Below are 17348 nucleotides of genomic sequence, written 5' to 3'. Positions count from 1 at the left end.
TATCCCAATTCGTCGGTCACCGACGTGACTCTGAGTGACCGACTGAAAGGGAACGGGGATTAAAGTCCAAAATCTGACTTGAAATAACCTAACAAATCAATCGGGGCTAAAGCAGTTCCATAAACGACAATGTAAGTTCACACAATCTAACTAATTTTTGGACGCTTAATCTTAAGAAGCCCTTAATGTCAATCTTGGATCAAATCGATCCACCATGGCAAACAGCGAATATATTTGTGCTGTTTAATGCATTTGAGACGTTGTGTTTTCCTCAGTGCATAACTGACATGTCACGAGTATATTTTTCCTCTGTAAATGTTAGAAAGTCATGCAAATATATCCATTTTGATTGCTGTCAGGAGTGGGCGAGGCATTCGCGAGTGAACGAGCGCTGCTGCACGCATGCACGCTAAACAGACGGAGCGCAATAATTCGGAGTCAAATATGCATTTTGCTAAAACATTCGTTGTTGGACATTAAATGTGCCTTTTGTAGAATTTTAAACCTACATATGGGTGTATTCTTATGATAGCAGTAACTGTAAAGGGACTATTGTAATGGGTAAATTTAATGTAAGCTAATACAGTCCTAATTACTAAGCTTACTACTTAATGTGTGTTTCTATTAGCAGTTAAAATTTAGTTTTAAGTTAGTGATTTTAACTTATCGGATCGCACTGCATCGTAATAGGGGTGAATCGTATCGCATCGCATCGCTAGCTACTTCATATGTATCGTCAATGTACCGTATCGCTGGCTATGCATCGAGATGCTTATCGCATCGGCCTCAGTTATGGAGATGCACATCCCTACTGTTTATACTATGGAGCGGCAGTACTTGCCACACATTTTACCAGATTATATGTTTGTCAGTGGTACTGAGGATCTGCAAATCCCCCCCCCCCGCCGATGTCATCGTCCATCGCGATGTTTCACTGTAGACATCGTCCGATGCCAATTTTGTAGACATCGCCCAACCCTAATTGACACTGATAAATATTTGTTCTTGTTATTTATTTGAACTTATAAGTGTTTTGAATGCAATTAATAAGAGCTAAGAAAATATTACTTTCACTCATACTTAAGTGTTTAAAAAAAAGTACTTGGGGTTCTTGGTATTAAATCTGTCCTCCTGCATTACTTATGCTATAAATGAACGATGCTTAAAATTGTATGGATTGTTGTACAGAGCTCTGCTGTTACTTTTCCTGATCAGATTTAATATTTGCACCTAATGATCAGGACAAAAAAGTTATTAATGCAATGGAGATGGTGCACAGAATAAGTTGTACTTGTTTAGGGCAATGTGTCTGAATGGCAAACACATTTGGATGTATATAGCACAAGCTGTGTCTGGTGCGACAGACACAAGGTGACATTAATGCCTAGACGGTTTGTCTCACAACTTATCAGGTCAGAGATATCATAATCCTCTCGAATTTCATCCTTTGTTTCGATTACTGGCCCCCACATATAAGGGCATAATTATGAAGTATTAATAAAGGCATGGTCTGTAATAGATTTGAAATACCTGCAGTTACGGTGGCAATTCAATAAACCAGTGCGCTCTCAGTAAGCATGCATTCGTGTAAACATACCGTTTGTTGTAACTGGGGCTTGTCTTTCCTAGGTTACTGGTGAGTCATTATGTGATCATGTAACTGACCTGTCTGTGAGGGATTTGGACAGGACACACCAGGGTGAGTTTAATGTTTGCCCTTGTGTAGCTGAATGTACTTTCTTTGTGTTTCTTTCAGTGACAGCAGTCCCATGTTCTAGTAGAGAACATGCCTTTTAACATTGTGGTTTGTAAACTTGTTTGTAATGTTAGGATATTAGTTAGGACAACCAGAAAAATACACAAAACAAAAACATGAAGTTAAGAATTTATTCTTGAAAAAATGTTTTTTTTTTACATGATACATTTTGCATGTTTAATTTTTAGTTAGGCCTATTTGATGATTTTCACATGATTGTCTCATGATTTTTCTTCTCAAAAATGCTACCCTCAGATAACAGTGGAGATGGACATAGTTCAGAAAACAAATTACAGACAGATCGGATACTGTTTTTGGAGCAGCAGCTTTCAGACAGAGAAAGGGAATTCTTTGCTCTCAAAGAAAAACTGTCACTCACCACAAGCAAAAGTATTCCAGTGGAGGAAAGTGCCGACAGTGCAAGCAGAAGAGATATCGCTGGGTTGCATGATAACACTACAGCTCTATCTGAGGTTCTTGAGGGCACACAAGAGGAAGAGACAACACTTGTGGCAGTAGACACATCTGTTCTGTCAGTCTCTGCTGGCAATGAGAATAGCCCTGAGCTTATAGCACCTCAGCCTGAGTCTCCTGGAGAATCAAAGGGTACCTCCTCGGATGAGATGGTGACAAGCAGTGACTCAGAGGTGGCTCATAGTAGCTGGACTCTTCTAGAAGCAGTCAACCAAGATGGGACTCAAGAGTGGGCACCTCAAATTCAGGACTTTGCCTCACTACGCTTATCCACGCAATCTTGGGAAGAGACCTGTGAAGAGCATGTTGCATCATCTAGCTGCATAGTTGATATTGAATCACCGTCTTTAGTTATCCATGAAACTGTGCATGTACATCTTGACCAACAGGAGGGAAGTCTGCTAAATACAGATTCAAGCAAAGGTCAGGCTTTTGCTCAAGTATTAGCAGAAGAGATTCAGAAAAGATATAGTGAACTTCTGGGAGAACTTCAGCAGCTGAAAGACTCCGCTTTACAATCACAGGAGAGAGTCTTCCAGCTGGAGGAAGCATTGAAGTCAGTTACAGATTCCAAAAATGAGGCTCAGTCTGGGGCAAATATATACGAGAAAGAGCTGATTGAAGTTAAGGCATTGTTTGAGCAAGAAAAATTAGATAGGCAAAATGTTGCTGAGCAGTTTGAAAACTTGCAGGAAGAGGTTCTCTCTAAAGATGATAAGCTGAAAGCCTTACAGGCAAGCCTTGATGAAGTCCATCTAAGACTTGTTGAACAAGAAGGTCAAGCTAGAATGCTAACTGCTCAACTGGAGGACAGAGAGCTCACTACCTCCGAACTGGAACAGAAGCTCTTGGACATGGAGGGCAGGTTAGTGCAGGTCTCTCAGGAGGCTGATATGGCAAAAGCTGAGCTGGAAGATCTACAAAAGTGTCTTTCACAGAAAGACCAGGAGATGATGGAACTCAATGATAGCATGACTGCCAAACTACTCCAGGCCGGAGAGGAAAAGTTTGCAATATCCAGTGAAGTCAAAAAGCTAAAAGAGCAAATACATGAACTTGAGAGTGTCAGGGATGACCAGCAGAAAATCAAAGAGGATAAAACAGCAGAATGTGAGGAGCTTGTTGCTTTACGAAAGGAGAAGGAGGACCTGAATTCTCAAATAGCTGCTATGAAGAAAGATGGAGAACATGTCAAGAAAAAGCTGCAGGCAGCTCTGATACAGCGGAAAGAATTGATGAAAAAAGTTGCAGACTTTGAGAAGGAGGCTGAGAGCAGGGAAGAAAAGGAAATAGGTGAGGAAATAACTATTCAATTCAAAAATGAAATTAAGGAAAAAGAGAAAGAAATACAGAGACTTGATGCTTTGTTGCAAGAGACCAGAGATGACTTAAATTTAAAAGAAGAGACCTTAACAAGTCTGAAACAAGAAATCAGTAACCAAGATCAAGCATTGACTGAGTCACGTGCAGAAATACAACATTTGACAGAGCAGTATGTACAACTAACTGAACAACCAATGTCACAGATGGCTGAGGACAAAAATAAGCTAATTTCACAGATAGCGTCCATGGAATCTGACATTGAAATAATGCATAAAAAGCTTCAGGAAGCTACTGATGCTCATGAGGATGCTGTTGTGAAAGCTCAAGAGAAAGATTGCCATCATCTTGATCAGATGAAACAACAGAAAGAGGAATACAGTGACCTTTTTGAACGCCTCCAAACTGAGGAGAGAGAAAAAACTGGGTTGTTGAATCGTATTATAGAGCTTGAGGGTCTGCTAGAATCAAAGAACGATGCAGATAAAGTGGTGAGTGTAAATGTGGAGAGGAATGTTGGGTCTGCTACACAGAATTTAGAGAAACCAGAGACAAACGATTGGGTTCAGGAGGACTGGGTGGATTTTGCTGAGACTGAGTCACAACAACATAACAAACCTGGTGAGCAATCTCAACAGTCCATGGTAAAAGATCATGAGGAAAATATAAATGCTCTCCAGGAGGAATTAAGAGTTGAGCAGGCTGCTCGTGCGGAATTAGAGGTGCGTCTACAAGAGAGCCAATCCTCTCAATCACTCACTGATAGCAAATTCAAAGAGCTTTGTGAAGAACTTGAAGCCTTGAGAGAAAAGGAGAGGCAGATTGATGCTCTCACTGAAGAAATGGAAGTTCTTAGGGAAAAATGTCAGAGATCCGAAACTCATGCAGCGAAGCTGAAAGCGGAGGTGGATGAAGCTTGGGAAGCAGCTAAAAGAAGCATCTCAGATGCTGAGTCCCCAATCAAAGCACTTCAGTTAGAAGTGGAAGAATTTAAACAATTTCTTAAAAACAAGAATGATGAGATTGTTGATTTAAGCCAACAGCTTAGTGAACAAAGTTCTCTTTTACTTAAGATGCAGGCAACGGCACTGGAGAAAGATCAGCAGATTGCTTCCCTACAAGAAGTTCTTAAAGCTGAGCAAGATAGAGCTCAAAAACTGGAAGCAGAAATGCCACAACGTGAGGAAGAAGAGAAGGATAATAGTGCCAAACTCCAACAGCTTCAACGCAAACTGCAGGCTGCTCTTGTGTCACGTAAGGAGGCACTCAAAGAGAAAAAGGTGCTGAAGGAGGAACAGGCTGCTGCTGAGAAGATCAAATTAGAGCTACAACAGAAGCTGGAGTTAATAGAGTTGGAGCTGAACAAGTCAAGAGAAGAGAGGGAGAAGTTAATTGAGGAGGTGGATCGAACTTTGTTGGAAAACCAGAGTCTGCATGCCTCCTGTGAGAGCCTTAAACTTGCTATGGAGGGTGTTTTGAATGAGAAGGATGCATGTAAACATCAAGCAGAGAGTGCCAAAGAGGAATCCGAACAAGCGTGCAGGCAGTTGGAAGAAAAGGTGCAAAGCATGAAAGAGGAGTATGAATCCCTCCTCAAGTCATATGAAAATGTGAGTGATGAGGCTGAACGAGTAAGACGAGTGCTTGAAGCTGCTCGACAGGAGAGGCAGGAGTTAGCAGCCAAGGCACGAGCTCATGAGGCAGCCAGACAAGAGGCTGAGAGGTTAGCTGAGGAAGCTATGAAGGAGGTGGATGTTGTGAAAGAAAAAATGAGAAAGTTTGCCAAGGTTAAGCATCAGAAGATTATGGATCTAGAGGAAGAAAATGAAAGGCTTAGGGAGCAGGAAGAGAAGAAATTGACCAAACATACAGAAACTGAGCTGAAACAAGAGCTTGAGAGAGTCAAACAAGAGTTTGAGACCTTGAAAAAAAATTACAATATTGTTATGGATGAAAAAAACTCTTTGGAGCATGAAGCTGAGGAGTTGAGACAGCGTTTGGCTGAGGAAATTGACAGAAAGGGCAGTGAGACCCTGGACACATGCTCCGTGAAAGCTATTCAGGAAGTTAAAGTTGACACACAGCAGAGAAGTCCTGATTTAAGTGAAATTCAAGAGCCATTGGAATCCATTGGTACTGCTCTTGAACAAGAAGTCACAGAAGTGCAAGCAAACGTTGAGATGACTGCTCAAACAGAGGAGAGGCTCAAGGAACTGGAAACCTCTCTCAAAACAGCAGAGAATAAGATAAAGGAACTTGAAGCTGCTCTTGAAGATCACATGGAATCCAGAAGCAAGCAAGAGTCAACGCTTAATGCAGAGCTTGCTTCCCTCAAGCAGCACCTACAGGAGTCTTTAGAAAGAGAGGGTCTTCAGAATGAAGAGCTTTCTAAGAAAGAGACCCAACTGCAAGAACTTCGCACTAGCCTAGAGGCTGAAAGGGATGACTTGGAGGAGCGGTTAATGAACCAGCTGGCTCAGCTCAATGGCAGCATTGCAGGCTACCAGCAAGAGGCATCTGACAGTCGTGATCGCCTTACAGACATGCAGAAGGAACTGGAGAAACTGGAGAGAGTGCGGGCTGAGGTGGCAAGTGAGAGGGACCGGGCAGCCAGGATGGAAGAGGACACGAGGCAGGCCCAACAAGAAAGAGCAGAGGCTGAGGCAGGCAAACAAAGAGAGCTGGAGCAGAAGTTGAAATCAGCACAGCGGTTTAAAGAAGGTAGTCAAAACAGGACACGTCAACTTGAGGAACTGCTGAGGGAGAAGCAAATGGAAGTTCGTCAGCTACAGAAAAACTGCATTGAGTACCAGGAAAGAATAAGTGAACTGGTTAAAGAATTTAAGTCATTGACTTTGGGAAGAGATGAGCTGAGTGCAGAACTTGAGGCAGCACGCTTGGAAATTGCAAAGATTATGCAAGACAGAACAAGTATTGCATCTGAACTTTCAACATGTAAAGGGAAGCTGGACATGGTGCTGGAAGAAGCAAAGCAGGCCCAAGCAGACAAACTAGCTGCTGAACAAATGGTACAGTGCAAAGAGGCTGAGTTGAAGGCAGATGCGGAGCGTACCCTGGATGAAGTCAGGTATCGTCTTGGAGCCGAGCTTAAACAGATAGAATTAAGACTAGAGAAATCTTACCGGGAGCGGGAGAGGGAGGAAGAGGCAACTCTTGAGGCAAGGAGAATTGCTGAGACCGCAGATAGGCATGCCCAGGAAATGCAAGCACGTCTGGATGAAGCACTGGCTCGGTTAGCAGCCTTTTCGCGCTCCATGTCGTCCCTGCAGGATGATCGTGATCGAGTGCTGGATGAGGCCAAGCAATGGGAGAGTCGTTTTCATAGCGAGCTACAGAAAAAGGAGGCTGATGTTCGGGGGGCTGAGACCCATGCTAAAGAACTTGCTGAGCAACTCCAGAGGGAGACCACCCAAAAAGAAGAGCTGCAGAGTTTATTGGAAAGGTTTGTTGTCTTTTTTATTTTTAAATAAAGTTTTGTTAATTAAACTTAAACTTTTAAATTTAAAAAAATGAATATGCTCTATGTCTGCAGAATGCAAAAGGCAGAGGAGAACCTACAGCTAGAGCTGTCTGAGGCAGAAAAGAAACATAATGAAAGCCTTGCAGCTCTTGAGAAAGAAAGCGGGGATCTGCAGCAGAAGCTTACTCTGGTAGAGACCAACCTGACCCAAACTCGTTCTCAGCTGACTACCCTGGAGACAGAGGCAGAGGGACTACGGCACCGGACCAAAGCTCTAGAAGAAGCAGTAGACAAGCTTCAGAGTGATGCTAATGAGGCACGTGCAGTGATCAAGGAAAGGGAGACAGAAGAAAGGAGACTATGCTTGAGGCTGGAGCAACTGGAGACAGACCTGGCATCTTCAAAGAACCTTACTGACAATCTTCAGGCAGCATTGGATGAGAAGGAGAAGAGGGAGATGGAGCTCCTTGGTGAGAAGGAGCAAGCTGTGACACAGGTACTTAATATACTGAAAATAAAGTTTCTGAAACAAATGCATGCATATTCATTAATCTCATTGTAGGTAATTTAACACCATAAAATGACAGATATTCTTTCTGCTCTTTTAGGCTGTAGAGGAGGCTAGGAAGGATGCAGATGGAAGGGCCGAGATGGCAGAGAAAGAGCTGGAGAAGAAGAGAGAGGAGTTGCATGAATTAGAAGAGAAGCTTCGTAAGGCTGAGGAGGACACCTTCCAGAGCAGAGCTCAACTTGAGTCCTTTACCAAGGCTATGGGCTCCTTGCAGGATGACAGAGACAGAGTGCTCAGCCAATACAAGCAGCTAGAGGAAAGACATCTCCAGGTAATGTGGCTCTAAATAGTTAAGATTATATATTTAAAATATAGCCTCATTTGCATTAATTAATTCATAATTAATTTGCATAAATTTTAAATTCCAACTCGTCCTTGGTCTCATGGTCTCTCAGGTTATGATGGAGAAGGACAGTCTGATCCAAGAGGCTGCAGGAGAAAACAACGGGTTAAAGGAGGAGATTCGAGCCTTGTTGTCACAGCGGGATGACCTCAATGCTGAGAATGCCAAGCTGGCTGCCCAGCTTCATGGCTACAGAAATGACCTGAACCAGGTTCTTGCTATGAAGGACTCCCAGCACAAGCAGATTCTAGCTGCCCAAGTAGAGCGCATCAGTTTCCTGGAGAGAGAGAAAGGAGATCTCGAGAGCCAAATTCAGGCTCTTGTAAAAGATGTTGCACAAGGAAAGGTACCGCCATTGGAGCAGGAGAATTTGAGCCAAGCCAGTGAAGGAATTGTTAGAGTCGATAAGCAAGAAGCACCAGGGGCCGAGGTAGAGAAGCTGAGGGAACAGCTCCAAGCTGCTAGAAAGCGTATCACCACCTTGGAGGAGACCTTGGAATTGGAGAAGGAGACCCAGGCAGTCCACAGCAAAGAGTTGAAGGAGCTGCGCTGGGAAGGCGGTGTTCTACGCACCGAAGCTGAAACAGCCGAGGAAAGGGTTGCGGAGTTGGCACGAGACCTGCTGGTGATGGAGCAGCAGCTTCTGGAGGAGAGGGAAACAGCCTCTCAGCTTCGAGCTCAGAATCAGTCTTTTGGTCAAGCCATGACCTCTCTGCAGGATGCAAGAGATCAGGCTATACGCGAGGCCAAGGAGCTGCGTCTCCATTTAGATGAGATAAACCAGACGGCTCACCCAGCTTCTCCTCCAAGTGGCTCCAAAGGAGAAGTGTGGAGCCTAAAAAATGCCTTAGCAGCACTGCAAAATGACAGGGAAAGAATGGTATGTTTTTAATTGATCATTTATTGGAAGCCTAAGTATTAGTTTTTGCATCCTGCCTTCTAATAACATTTGCAACCTATTAATTGTACCTCAGTTGGAACAGCTGGACTTGCAGCGGTCTGAATTGGACAGACTTGGATCTGGTGAACTATCCGGGCTCTCTCAGGCTCTGGAGGATGAGAGAAGAAGGGCAGGGGAGCGAGAGGAAAAGATCATGGCAGAGCTGAGGGACAGAGATGCACAGATGGACAGATATAATCAAGAACTGGAAATGCTCAGGTGAGACTCAGGGGTTTAACTAATGACAATTGCCCACTGCCATTCTGCTGTTTTGGTGGTAGTCTTGCAGAGCCATGCTTCTGATTGTTGGAAGTATGGTCCCTTTGGTAGCTTATTCTGTCCAATTTGATTGGTGTGGAAATGTAAATGACTGTTTTATTGGTGTGGTAAAAGTAAACGACTGTTCAGACAGCCTCAAAGAAGTTAGCCGAAAATGTTTGTAGACTTAGTGACCATAATTTCTAATTTCACTGAAAGTAAAAAACACTGTTTCTTACAATTGCTTACAAAATGTTTCCATGTATAGATTTGAGAGGATGGACTGGCAGGGCCAGGCTGAGGTCTTGAAGCAGCAGACCCTGACCACCCTCTCAGAAAGGGACCAGCAGGTTCGCCAGCTTACTGCCATGCTGGAGGAAGCGCAGGCATCAAAATTCCGGCATGAGCACACACAAAGACAGGTAAAAACTATAGTCTCCTTTTCAAATATGAGACATTGAAAGCAACCTAGAAATGTTTTTTCCGTCAATCTATCTGCCTTGTTTTGTGTAGCTAGAGACATTTATAGGTTTTATTCTTTTCACTGTACTACTGTTCATTAATACGCCTTGTATGAGATTGGACTTGTGCCACAGTTTTGCTTATTTCACTAGTGGTGTCAGTCTGTTGAACCCACTGTATATTTAAGTATAAATCTGAGAAGTCCTTGATCTGTTTCATTGTCTTTAGTGTGAGGCATCCAATACTAATTTATTTGTCCTTTAGGGAAGCCTTGCAGTAGACGCTGCCCCTGGTGGCCCTCTAGAGCACAACGAGGGCTATAAAGCTGAGTGCATTGAACTCCAGAGAAGGTACTGCTGCCAAGTTTAGTCTTATTTTTTAATTATACTGACCCACAGCTGCATGCTGTCAATCTCTTTAGCACCTGTGCCACAAACTGCATTGATAGCAGTTGTAGATAATACTCCAGCTAATAGCTAACATACAGCTAATACTGTATTTGAAAGGAATGTGAAATATATATGTGAAAGTATGTAGTATGTTAGTGTGTATCACTAATCACAGTAATAAAATAGATTTTTTTTCTCTGTTTGGCCTTTTTGCCTATCAATCTTATCAATTTCCTTTTTTTTAATCAATGGCTTTTGTAGAATACCAGTGCTGTACAGTAACTCTTCAACTCTGTGTTTCTGTCAGGCTGGATGAGGAGTTAGAACAGAGACTCCGAGTAGAAGAGCAGCTCATCACTGCACAGGATCGCCTCGAACGGTTTGACCCTAATCTCAAGATTAATTAAGATCAACTCACTACCCCTGGCTCAGGCCATTATTGGTGCAGACTGTAAAATATAGCATATACACTGGCCCCAAAAATTATTTGGCCACTTTCACACACTTAAGTCTTAAAAAAAAGGCATATGAATGTCATATAATTGTTTTAGATACAGAATGTCAAACTAAATCATCTGGACCTTTCCTCTGAACTAATTATATTTTGGGGCAACTGCATATGAACCAAATGCAGTTTTTATTCAAATATTTCATGCTTCACTTTTCACATTTAAATCCCTAAAATATTGATTAAAGACTAAATATTACATGTGTCACTTCATCATTTATAGCTATACACAGGGGGAGTGGCAGACAGCTTCTGAAGCCATGATGTCAGAGACGGCTGTCCTTATTGAGCCTCCAGAGGGCGCCGTTACACGGGTAAACACAACCCCTTTAATGCATTCCACATTGTTTTGTTTCAACATGCATAAACATGCTATAACAAATTTAATGTCTGATTTACTGTAGGCCTTTATAATTGAATATATTTGATTATATTATTTTATCAGTAAAGCTGAGTATTTTTTTTAAATTATATATATTGGATATGTTTTTTCTATGTATTTTCTCTTTTACCTTAGACTCGAAGTGATGGACCTGGGTTACTGCGGATGCTGCGAGTTGCATTCTGCTCTCGTCAGCGAACCCCTCTGCTGCTGTCACTCTACCTGCTGACTGTTCACGTGCTGTTGCTGCTATGCATGGGAGGATATCTGTGAGAGAGATTCTTCACGCTTTACTGAGAGAGACGGTTACATGCTCATTCACTTATCATACAAAACAATGGACACATTATTTAACACAGGATTAATTCACATTCTTATAAGAATATTTTTCCTTGCTTATTTACCAAAGTTACATCTGATCAGTGTTTTTTTTTTTTTTTATCAGAGCGTTCTGACAAAAAAATAATTTCCACCCAGTTTTATTGGGGCTTGTCCATACTAGTAACACTAGGGCACAACCTGCACTTCCTCAAGAACATTATTTTACCCTTTAAGAAAGCCCAAATTAATGAAGGAATTTTTATGCGTCTGGAAAATGTCAGCATCTGTCTAACTGGATCTTTCACATTGTCTGTCGAATGCATAAAGGTAGACATAAAAAGACTTATTTTGACCACATTCCAGCTTCCTGTAATTAGTTTTCTTTCTTGATATCTCTTTATTTCTGCATAAAGTCATTCAAATGCATTCATGTGTAATGTAACGGCAAAACTGATACAGATACTGGATGTGTCTGCATGGCAAGACGTCAAAAGTTTCCTTTCATGGCAGACTAGTCTGCCAGCTTGGTGCAATACTGTCATTTATATTTGGTTTATTTGTTCATTTTGTTGGTGTTTATTTTCTTTAACACACTACACGTCATGTTCTTTACATCTGGACTACTATTGCTTTTATTCACCTTAAAGACGTAAATGAAATACCATGAATTTCTATTTTTGTTTTTATTCTGTTTCAGTTATAAAAAGCTTCAAGTCATTCATGTTATGCTTATTTCCAGTTTTCTGAGCTGGAGCCGGACTTCCTATTCTCACTTAATTCTCACGCTGATCTGTCTGGGCTGTATAGGGATGGTTTAGATTGTGGTTAAAATGTCGTCTCTATTTACAGTGCGATTTTAAGAACAGCCCAGTAAGTGTTTTATCTGTAAAATCAGTGTAAATGATCCTTTCTCTCCCTCCTGCTACCCTGTTGTAGGGGCTATTTTTTGGAAATAAAGTCTATTTATGGGAAGACATACACATCTGGTGTGTGGTTGCATGATATAATGAATTTTTGGACATGGTGGTGCCATTGCAGTAGATTTACAGTAAAGCCTTCATTTTTAGTTTAAAAAAGTTGATAATTGAAACACAAATCTTTTATGTTTGGAAATGCTTCACTCATCCTGCACCATTAGTGCTGCAGATATAAATGAAATCCCAAAACAGAGTGGCGTTTCTACTTTTCTAAGCAATCTGATTTAGGATTTTCACCTGGCAGATAAAAAATATGGCCAAAAATCCCAAAGAAGATTTGAAAAGAATTCACACACATATCCAGATATCACAAGGTCATAGAGAGACTTCAGAATGGGCTCTTTTGACCTAGACCAGGGGTAGGCAAGTTCGGTCCTAGAGAGCCGCAGTCCTGCAGAGTTCAGCTCCAACCCTAATCAATGCTTCACCAACCACTCCAAACAACTCTTCTGACCTAGACCATTGAGCAAACCCCCTAGCAACCACCCAAAATACCCTAGCAACATTGTAGCAACAACTTAAAAACACACTAGCAAACACCTACCAGTAGTGAAAACTACCCACAATGCTTCACCAACCACTCCAAACAACTCTTCTGACCTAGACCATTGAGCAAACCCCCTAGCAACCACCCAAAATACCCTAGCAACATTGTAGCAACAACTTAAAAACACACTAGCAAACACCTACCAGTAGTGAAAACTACCCACAATGCTTCACCAACCACTCCAAACAACTCTTTTGACCTAGACCATTGAGCAAACCACCTAGCAACCACCCAAAATACCCTAGCAACATTGTAGCAACAACTTAAAAACACACTAGCAAACACCTACCAGTAGTGAAAACTACCCACAATGCTTCACCAACCACTCCAAACAACTCTTTTGACCTAGACCATTGAGCAAACCACCTAGCAACCACCCAAAATACCCTAGCAACATTGTAGCAACAACTTAAAAACACACTAGCAAACACCTACCAGTAGTGAAAACTACCCACAATGCTTCACCAACCACTCCAAACAACTCTTCTGACCTAGACCATTGAGCAAACCACCTAGCAACCACCCAAAATACCCTAGCAACATTGTAGCAACAACTTAAAACACACTAGCAAACATTACCAGTAGTGAAAACTACCCACAATGCTTCACCAAGCACTCCAAACAACAGTAATCGTCTACCAGTGGTCTAACAACCACCCAAAACATCCTAGAAACGACCCAAAACGCAACCATCCACCAAAGAACCACCACAGCAACCCCCTTTGGTTCACATCTGACCCAAACATAACATTTTATATTTCATAAATAAAAACAAGAATCATAAAAATGCAATACTACTTATATTACATATTAATTAATTAGTATTTTGAGGCATTTGGACCAAATATAAAATTAAGATGAGTATTTCAGAGTATTTTTGTGCTTTAATTTAACGGGTCAGAAATGCACAGGTGGCTCTCAGCTGCGCGTGAGCGCGTGCCCGACGCCTCTTCTCCTGCAGTAAGCGGCGCGCATTCTGATCTGCCGTTTATCTCGCGCTGACACTGATACTGATACTTAAAGGACAAAAAGACGGAGGAAAAAGAAGAAAAAAAGCATTAAAACGTGAGTGACCATTGTTATCTGCTTATATTGTTAATACGATTCATACAGAAAAACGCAACTTCTTTTAATCAGGAAGTGGTTGATACATCGTGTGAGTTGCCAAAACTTTTTTCGTTGCAGGAAGTCACATTTAAAAATGTCTGTAGATTATCTGTAACGTAACTGTGCTGTGCTTTCATTACAGTTATGGTCTTGATTATTGTTGAAATTAAAGTGTAAAGTTTTTTTTTAGTCGTGAACTTGTACAGAATTCCGTCTGATGCTCTAGAAAAATGAGGAACTTGCAAAGTGCAACAACACTTTTAACACTCGTTTTATTTATTAAGACATGTAAACGAAAATGTAGTTGTTGTTTTCCATAAAATGTGTGGAATTACAGCATTAAGCTGTGATGATCCTGATGTTTTACTCTCTTCATGACACCGCAGAGCAGTCGTGAAATAGTCAGTTTACAGCAAGATTATTATAATTAGTCACTTAGTGATACATTTATTCATACATCATATCTGTAAATATTTTTTTTTATATGTTTATTGATGCATTTTGAGCATAATGCATTCAAATACTCAAAAGTCTGTACATAGGGAAATGTAAGGAGGAGCCATGAAATCTTGGCTTCTCTCTATAGATGTGGAAATCTGTGGTGGGACATGATGTTAATGTGAAGGTCGAATCAGAGGGGGACGACTGGGAAACAGATCCAAATTTTGAGGTACAGTAAGCAGACCTGAACAATAAATATACTGTTCTAAAGTTTTCCTAACATCACATATTTTACTTTATTTTTGTATTTGTATTTTTTTTAATAAATAAAAATGTGTCTATGTATCAGAACGATGTGTCGGAGCAGGAACAGAGATGGGGTTCCAGGACCATAGAAGGATCAGGCCGAAAAGAACACATCAGGTAACAGTTAATACACATACAGATGCTGCATGTTATGTTGAAGATGAATTAAAAAATATATATATCTACAGATTTTAAATGATATAATAATATAGCAGGTTGCTTTATGGCACCATGTTGCATTGGACTGAAAGCACAACTAAAAAGAGTTGCTCTCTGCAGAGAGGAAATAGGAAGTAGAAATGCTGCCGACTTGAGTTGCATTTCCAAATATGGACTGATAAGTTCAAGCTTACATCATGTCATAAGCGGAATAAGATACTGCACTGACACACTGCATTTTAAATGTAACCATAAGATGTATCTGTATTAATTTAGAATAATAGTGTTGAAGAATATAAATGAGCACCATAAGGAAATGCAAACAGTTGAGTGCATAACAAAAGTGCCACATTCCATGGTAATATGCAGCATGTAGTAACATGCAATGTGCCTGTGTTTGTGTGTAGCATTGCAGATCTCAGGCAGAATGTGTCTAAGGAACATGAGGTGGTTAAGAAGAAAGAGATGGACCAGGGCGCTAAAGCCTCTTACGGCTATGGAGGGAAATTTGGAGTTGAGAAAGACAGAATGGACAAGGTTAGACTCAAAAGTACAGGCTGCTGGGTTAGAAAATGACTTCTATGTGAACTGTGTGTATTGACAGTAGACAACATACCTCTTTTTGCCCACAAAATTTCACTGAAAATTTGCTAATGAGAACGCACCTTGCATCTAAAACCTCTCCACAGGAGGGCAAACTCTGCATATGTGAATATTCAAACTTGCTGTTTAAATGGACGTTTCACCAGGTTTGATGTCAGTGACACCAAACGCTATTGGTTTGAAGATTGAAGATGTGTTGAATTTTCCCAGGGTGCTTTAGGGCACAACTATGTGGCGGAGGTAGAAAAGCACTCATCCCAGATAGATGCAGCAAAGGGTTTCGGGGGGAAATTTGGTGTACAGAAGGACCGTGTGGACAAGGTTAGAAGCTCTCTCACTGTCCTACACTTGATTAAGAATTTAATTAATGTTATTGTATATGAATAAATGAATTGATATGTTCTTTTCTTTGCCTTTCATCATTGATTCACTACAGTCTGCCATGAGCTATGAGTATAAGGGTGAGGTACAGCAGCATGCATCTCAGAAAGGTACATTCAAACATCTCAAATGCAGAACTTCATGCACACTCTGTGCATCTTCACCTCTGTTTTGGTTTTCCTGTCCTTTATATAATAATCACTTCTTTGCTGTTCATAAGATTATGCTAAGGGTTTTGGTGGCAAGTATGGTGTGCAGAAAGAGAGGGTTGACAAGGCCGCAGTGGGGTACGACTATAAAGGCGAGACTGAGAAACACCAGTCACAGAAAGGTGATTTCGTTCTCTGCTGTTATTCTGACCAGCATCCTGGTCTTCAATCCATGTTTTGGTCTCATTTTGATGGAAGAATAGTTTATAAAGTATAATTGTTTTCATCTCCCAGATTACGCAAAAGGCTTTGGGGGAAAATACGGAGTGGAAACAGAAAAAGTTGACAAGGCTGCTTTGGGTTACGACTACAAAGGAGAAACAGAGAAACATCAGTCACAGAAAGGTCATTTTAATCTCTGCTGTTATATGGACCAGCATTCTGGACCTCAATCCTTATATTTGCATCATTTTTTGGGAAGAATAGTTTATAAAGCATATATTTGCATCCTTTTGATGGAAGAATAGTTTATAAAGCATAATTCTGTTTTCATCTCCCAGATTACGCAAAAGGCTTCGGGGGGAAATACGGAGTGGAAAAAGAAAAAGTTGACAAGGCTGCTTTGGGTTACGACTACAAAGGAGAAACAGAGAAACATCAGTCACAGAAAGGTATGTAAATATTCCCAGAGATTTCCTAAATAATGGGAAACTCTTTCGGAACCCATATTCATTATTTTTTGTAATATGTCTTTTTTTTTTTTTTTAATAATAATGATTTTATAGCATATGCTGTATCAGTGTCACATTACCAGGTATCTATCTCTGAATGTATGTCCATTGAGGGCCCTGGGAACTTGACTTTGGAACCTCCTGCCACAATTAGTGGCTCCCTTTTTTTTTTTTTTACCTTTTTTTTTGAAGATCTGGCTAAAAAACTCTTGTTTTCTAACATTAGATGACTACTAATCGTAGCTGAGGGACCTAGTGATCATCTTTCTCTGTATTTTGTGAGCGGCCCCAGGGCTAGGTCGTAATTTAAGCACTTTTCTGAGGGCCCTGGTGTTTAGCACCACAAAATGTGATGTATTAAACTGACAGCTGAAGCTAGAGATGCAACACAATTTTGGTCTGTTTTACATAATACTGTATAATATATGTATGTTCTTATAATTTATTTCAGACTATGCAAAGGGTTTTGGAGGACGTTATGGAGTCGAAGCAGATCGCATGGATAAGGTACATCTCACAGGAATTGCATAGCAGTATTATGGAAGTTTCTGAAGTTTCTGTTTTAGAGTAAAAAAAAAGGTAATTGTCAGATAATGTTTAAAATAAGAAAAAAAGTCACATATTGGAACATATAAAGTCACATTGCAAGATACACAAGGCAAAATTACAAGAAACAAAGTCGTAATTGTGAAGTACATTGTGATTGTGAGATATATATATATATATATATATATATATATAT

At 40.8% G+C, this 17348-nt stretch overlaps 2 protein-coding genes across 4 annotated transcripts in view; both read left to right on the top strand.

The window, feature by feature from the left end:
• Nucleotides 1–12185, top strand: part of LOC107710669 (golgin subfamily B member 1-like) — a 19274-nt gene extending 7089 nt beyond the window's left edge. Inside the window, exons 10-20 of the mRNA XM_016515499.1 lie at nt 1630–1699; nt 2012–7013; nt 7104–7527; nt 7640–7873; nt 7998–8825; nt 8920–9104; nt 9412–9565; nt 9870–9955; nt 10302–10373; nt 10726–10816; nt 11020–12185. Of these exons, the coding sequence (XP_016370985.1) occupies nt 1630–1699; nt 2012–7013; nt 7104–7527; nt 7640–7873; nt 7998–8825; nt 8920–9104; nt 9412–9565; nt 9870–9955; nt 10302–10373; nt 10726–10816; nt 11020–11157 (7284 nt within the window). The 3' untranslated portion in view covers nt 11158–12185. The remainder of the gene's footprint in view (nt 1–1629; nt 1700–2011; nt 7014–7103; nt 7528–7639; nt 7874–7997; nt 8826–8919; nt 9105–9411; nt 9566–9869; nt 9956–10301; nt 10374–10725; nt 10817–11019) is intronic.
• A 1467-nt stretch (nt 12186–13652) lies between these two features.
• The window catches only part of LOC107710670 (src substrate cortactin-like), an 8354-nt gene continuing 4658 nt past the window's right edge, over nt 13653–17348 (top strand). The window contains exons 1-10 of one of the 3 annotated variants that reach the window (XM_016515500.1): nt 13653–13794; nt 14423–14506; nt 14627–14700; nt 15150–15279; nt 15556–15666; nt 15782–15836; nt 15947–16057; nt 16170–16280; nt 16436–16546; nt 17058–17113. In XM_016515500.1, coding sequence (XP_016370986.1) covers nt 14423–14506; nt 14627–14700; nt 15150–15279; nt 15556–15666; nt 15782–15836; nt 15947–16057; nt 16170–16280; nt 16436–16546; nt 17058–17113 — 843 coding nt within the window. In that variant the 5' untranslated portion in view covers nt 13653–13794. The remainder of the gene's footprint in view (nt 13795–14422; nt 14507–14626; nt 14701–15149; nt 15280–15555; nt 15667–15781; nt 15837–15946; nt 16058–16169; nt 16281–16435; nt 16547–17057; nt 17114–17348) is intronic. The other 2 variants (XM_016515502.1, XM_016515501.1) reach the window with 2 other exon arrangements.

The sequence above is a fragment of the Sinocyclocheilus rhinocerous genome, unplaced genomic scaffold, assembly GCF_001515625.1.
Source record: "Sinocyclocheilus rhinocerous isolate Xijiao unplaced genomic scaffold, SAMN03320098_v1.1 scaffold357, whole genome shotgun sequence".
NCBI lineage: Eukaryota > Metazoa > Chordata > Actinopteri > Cypriniformes > Cyprinidae > Sinocyclocheilus > Sinocyclocheilus rhinocerous.
This window is presented reverse-complemented; position numbering and strand designations above follow the sequence as displayed.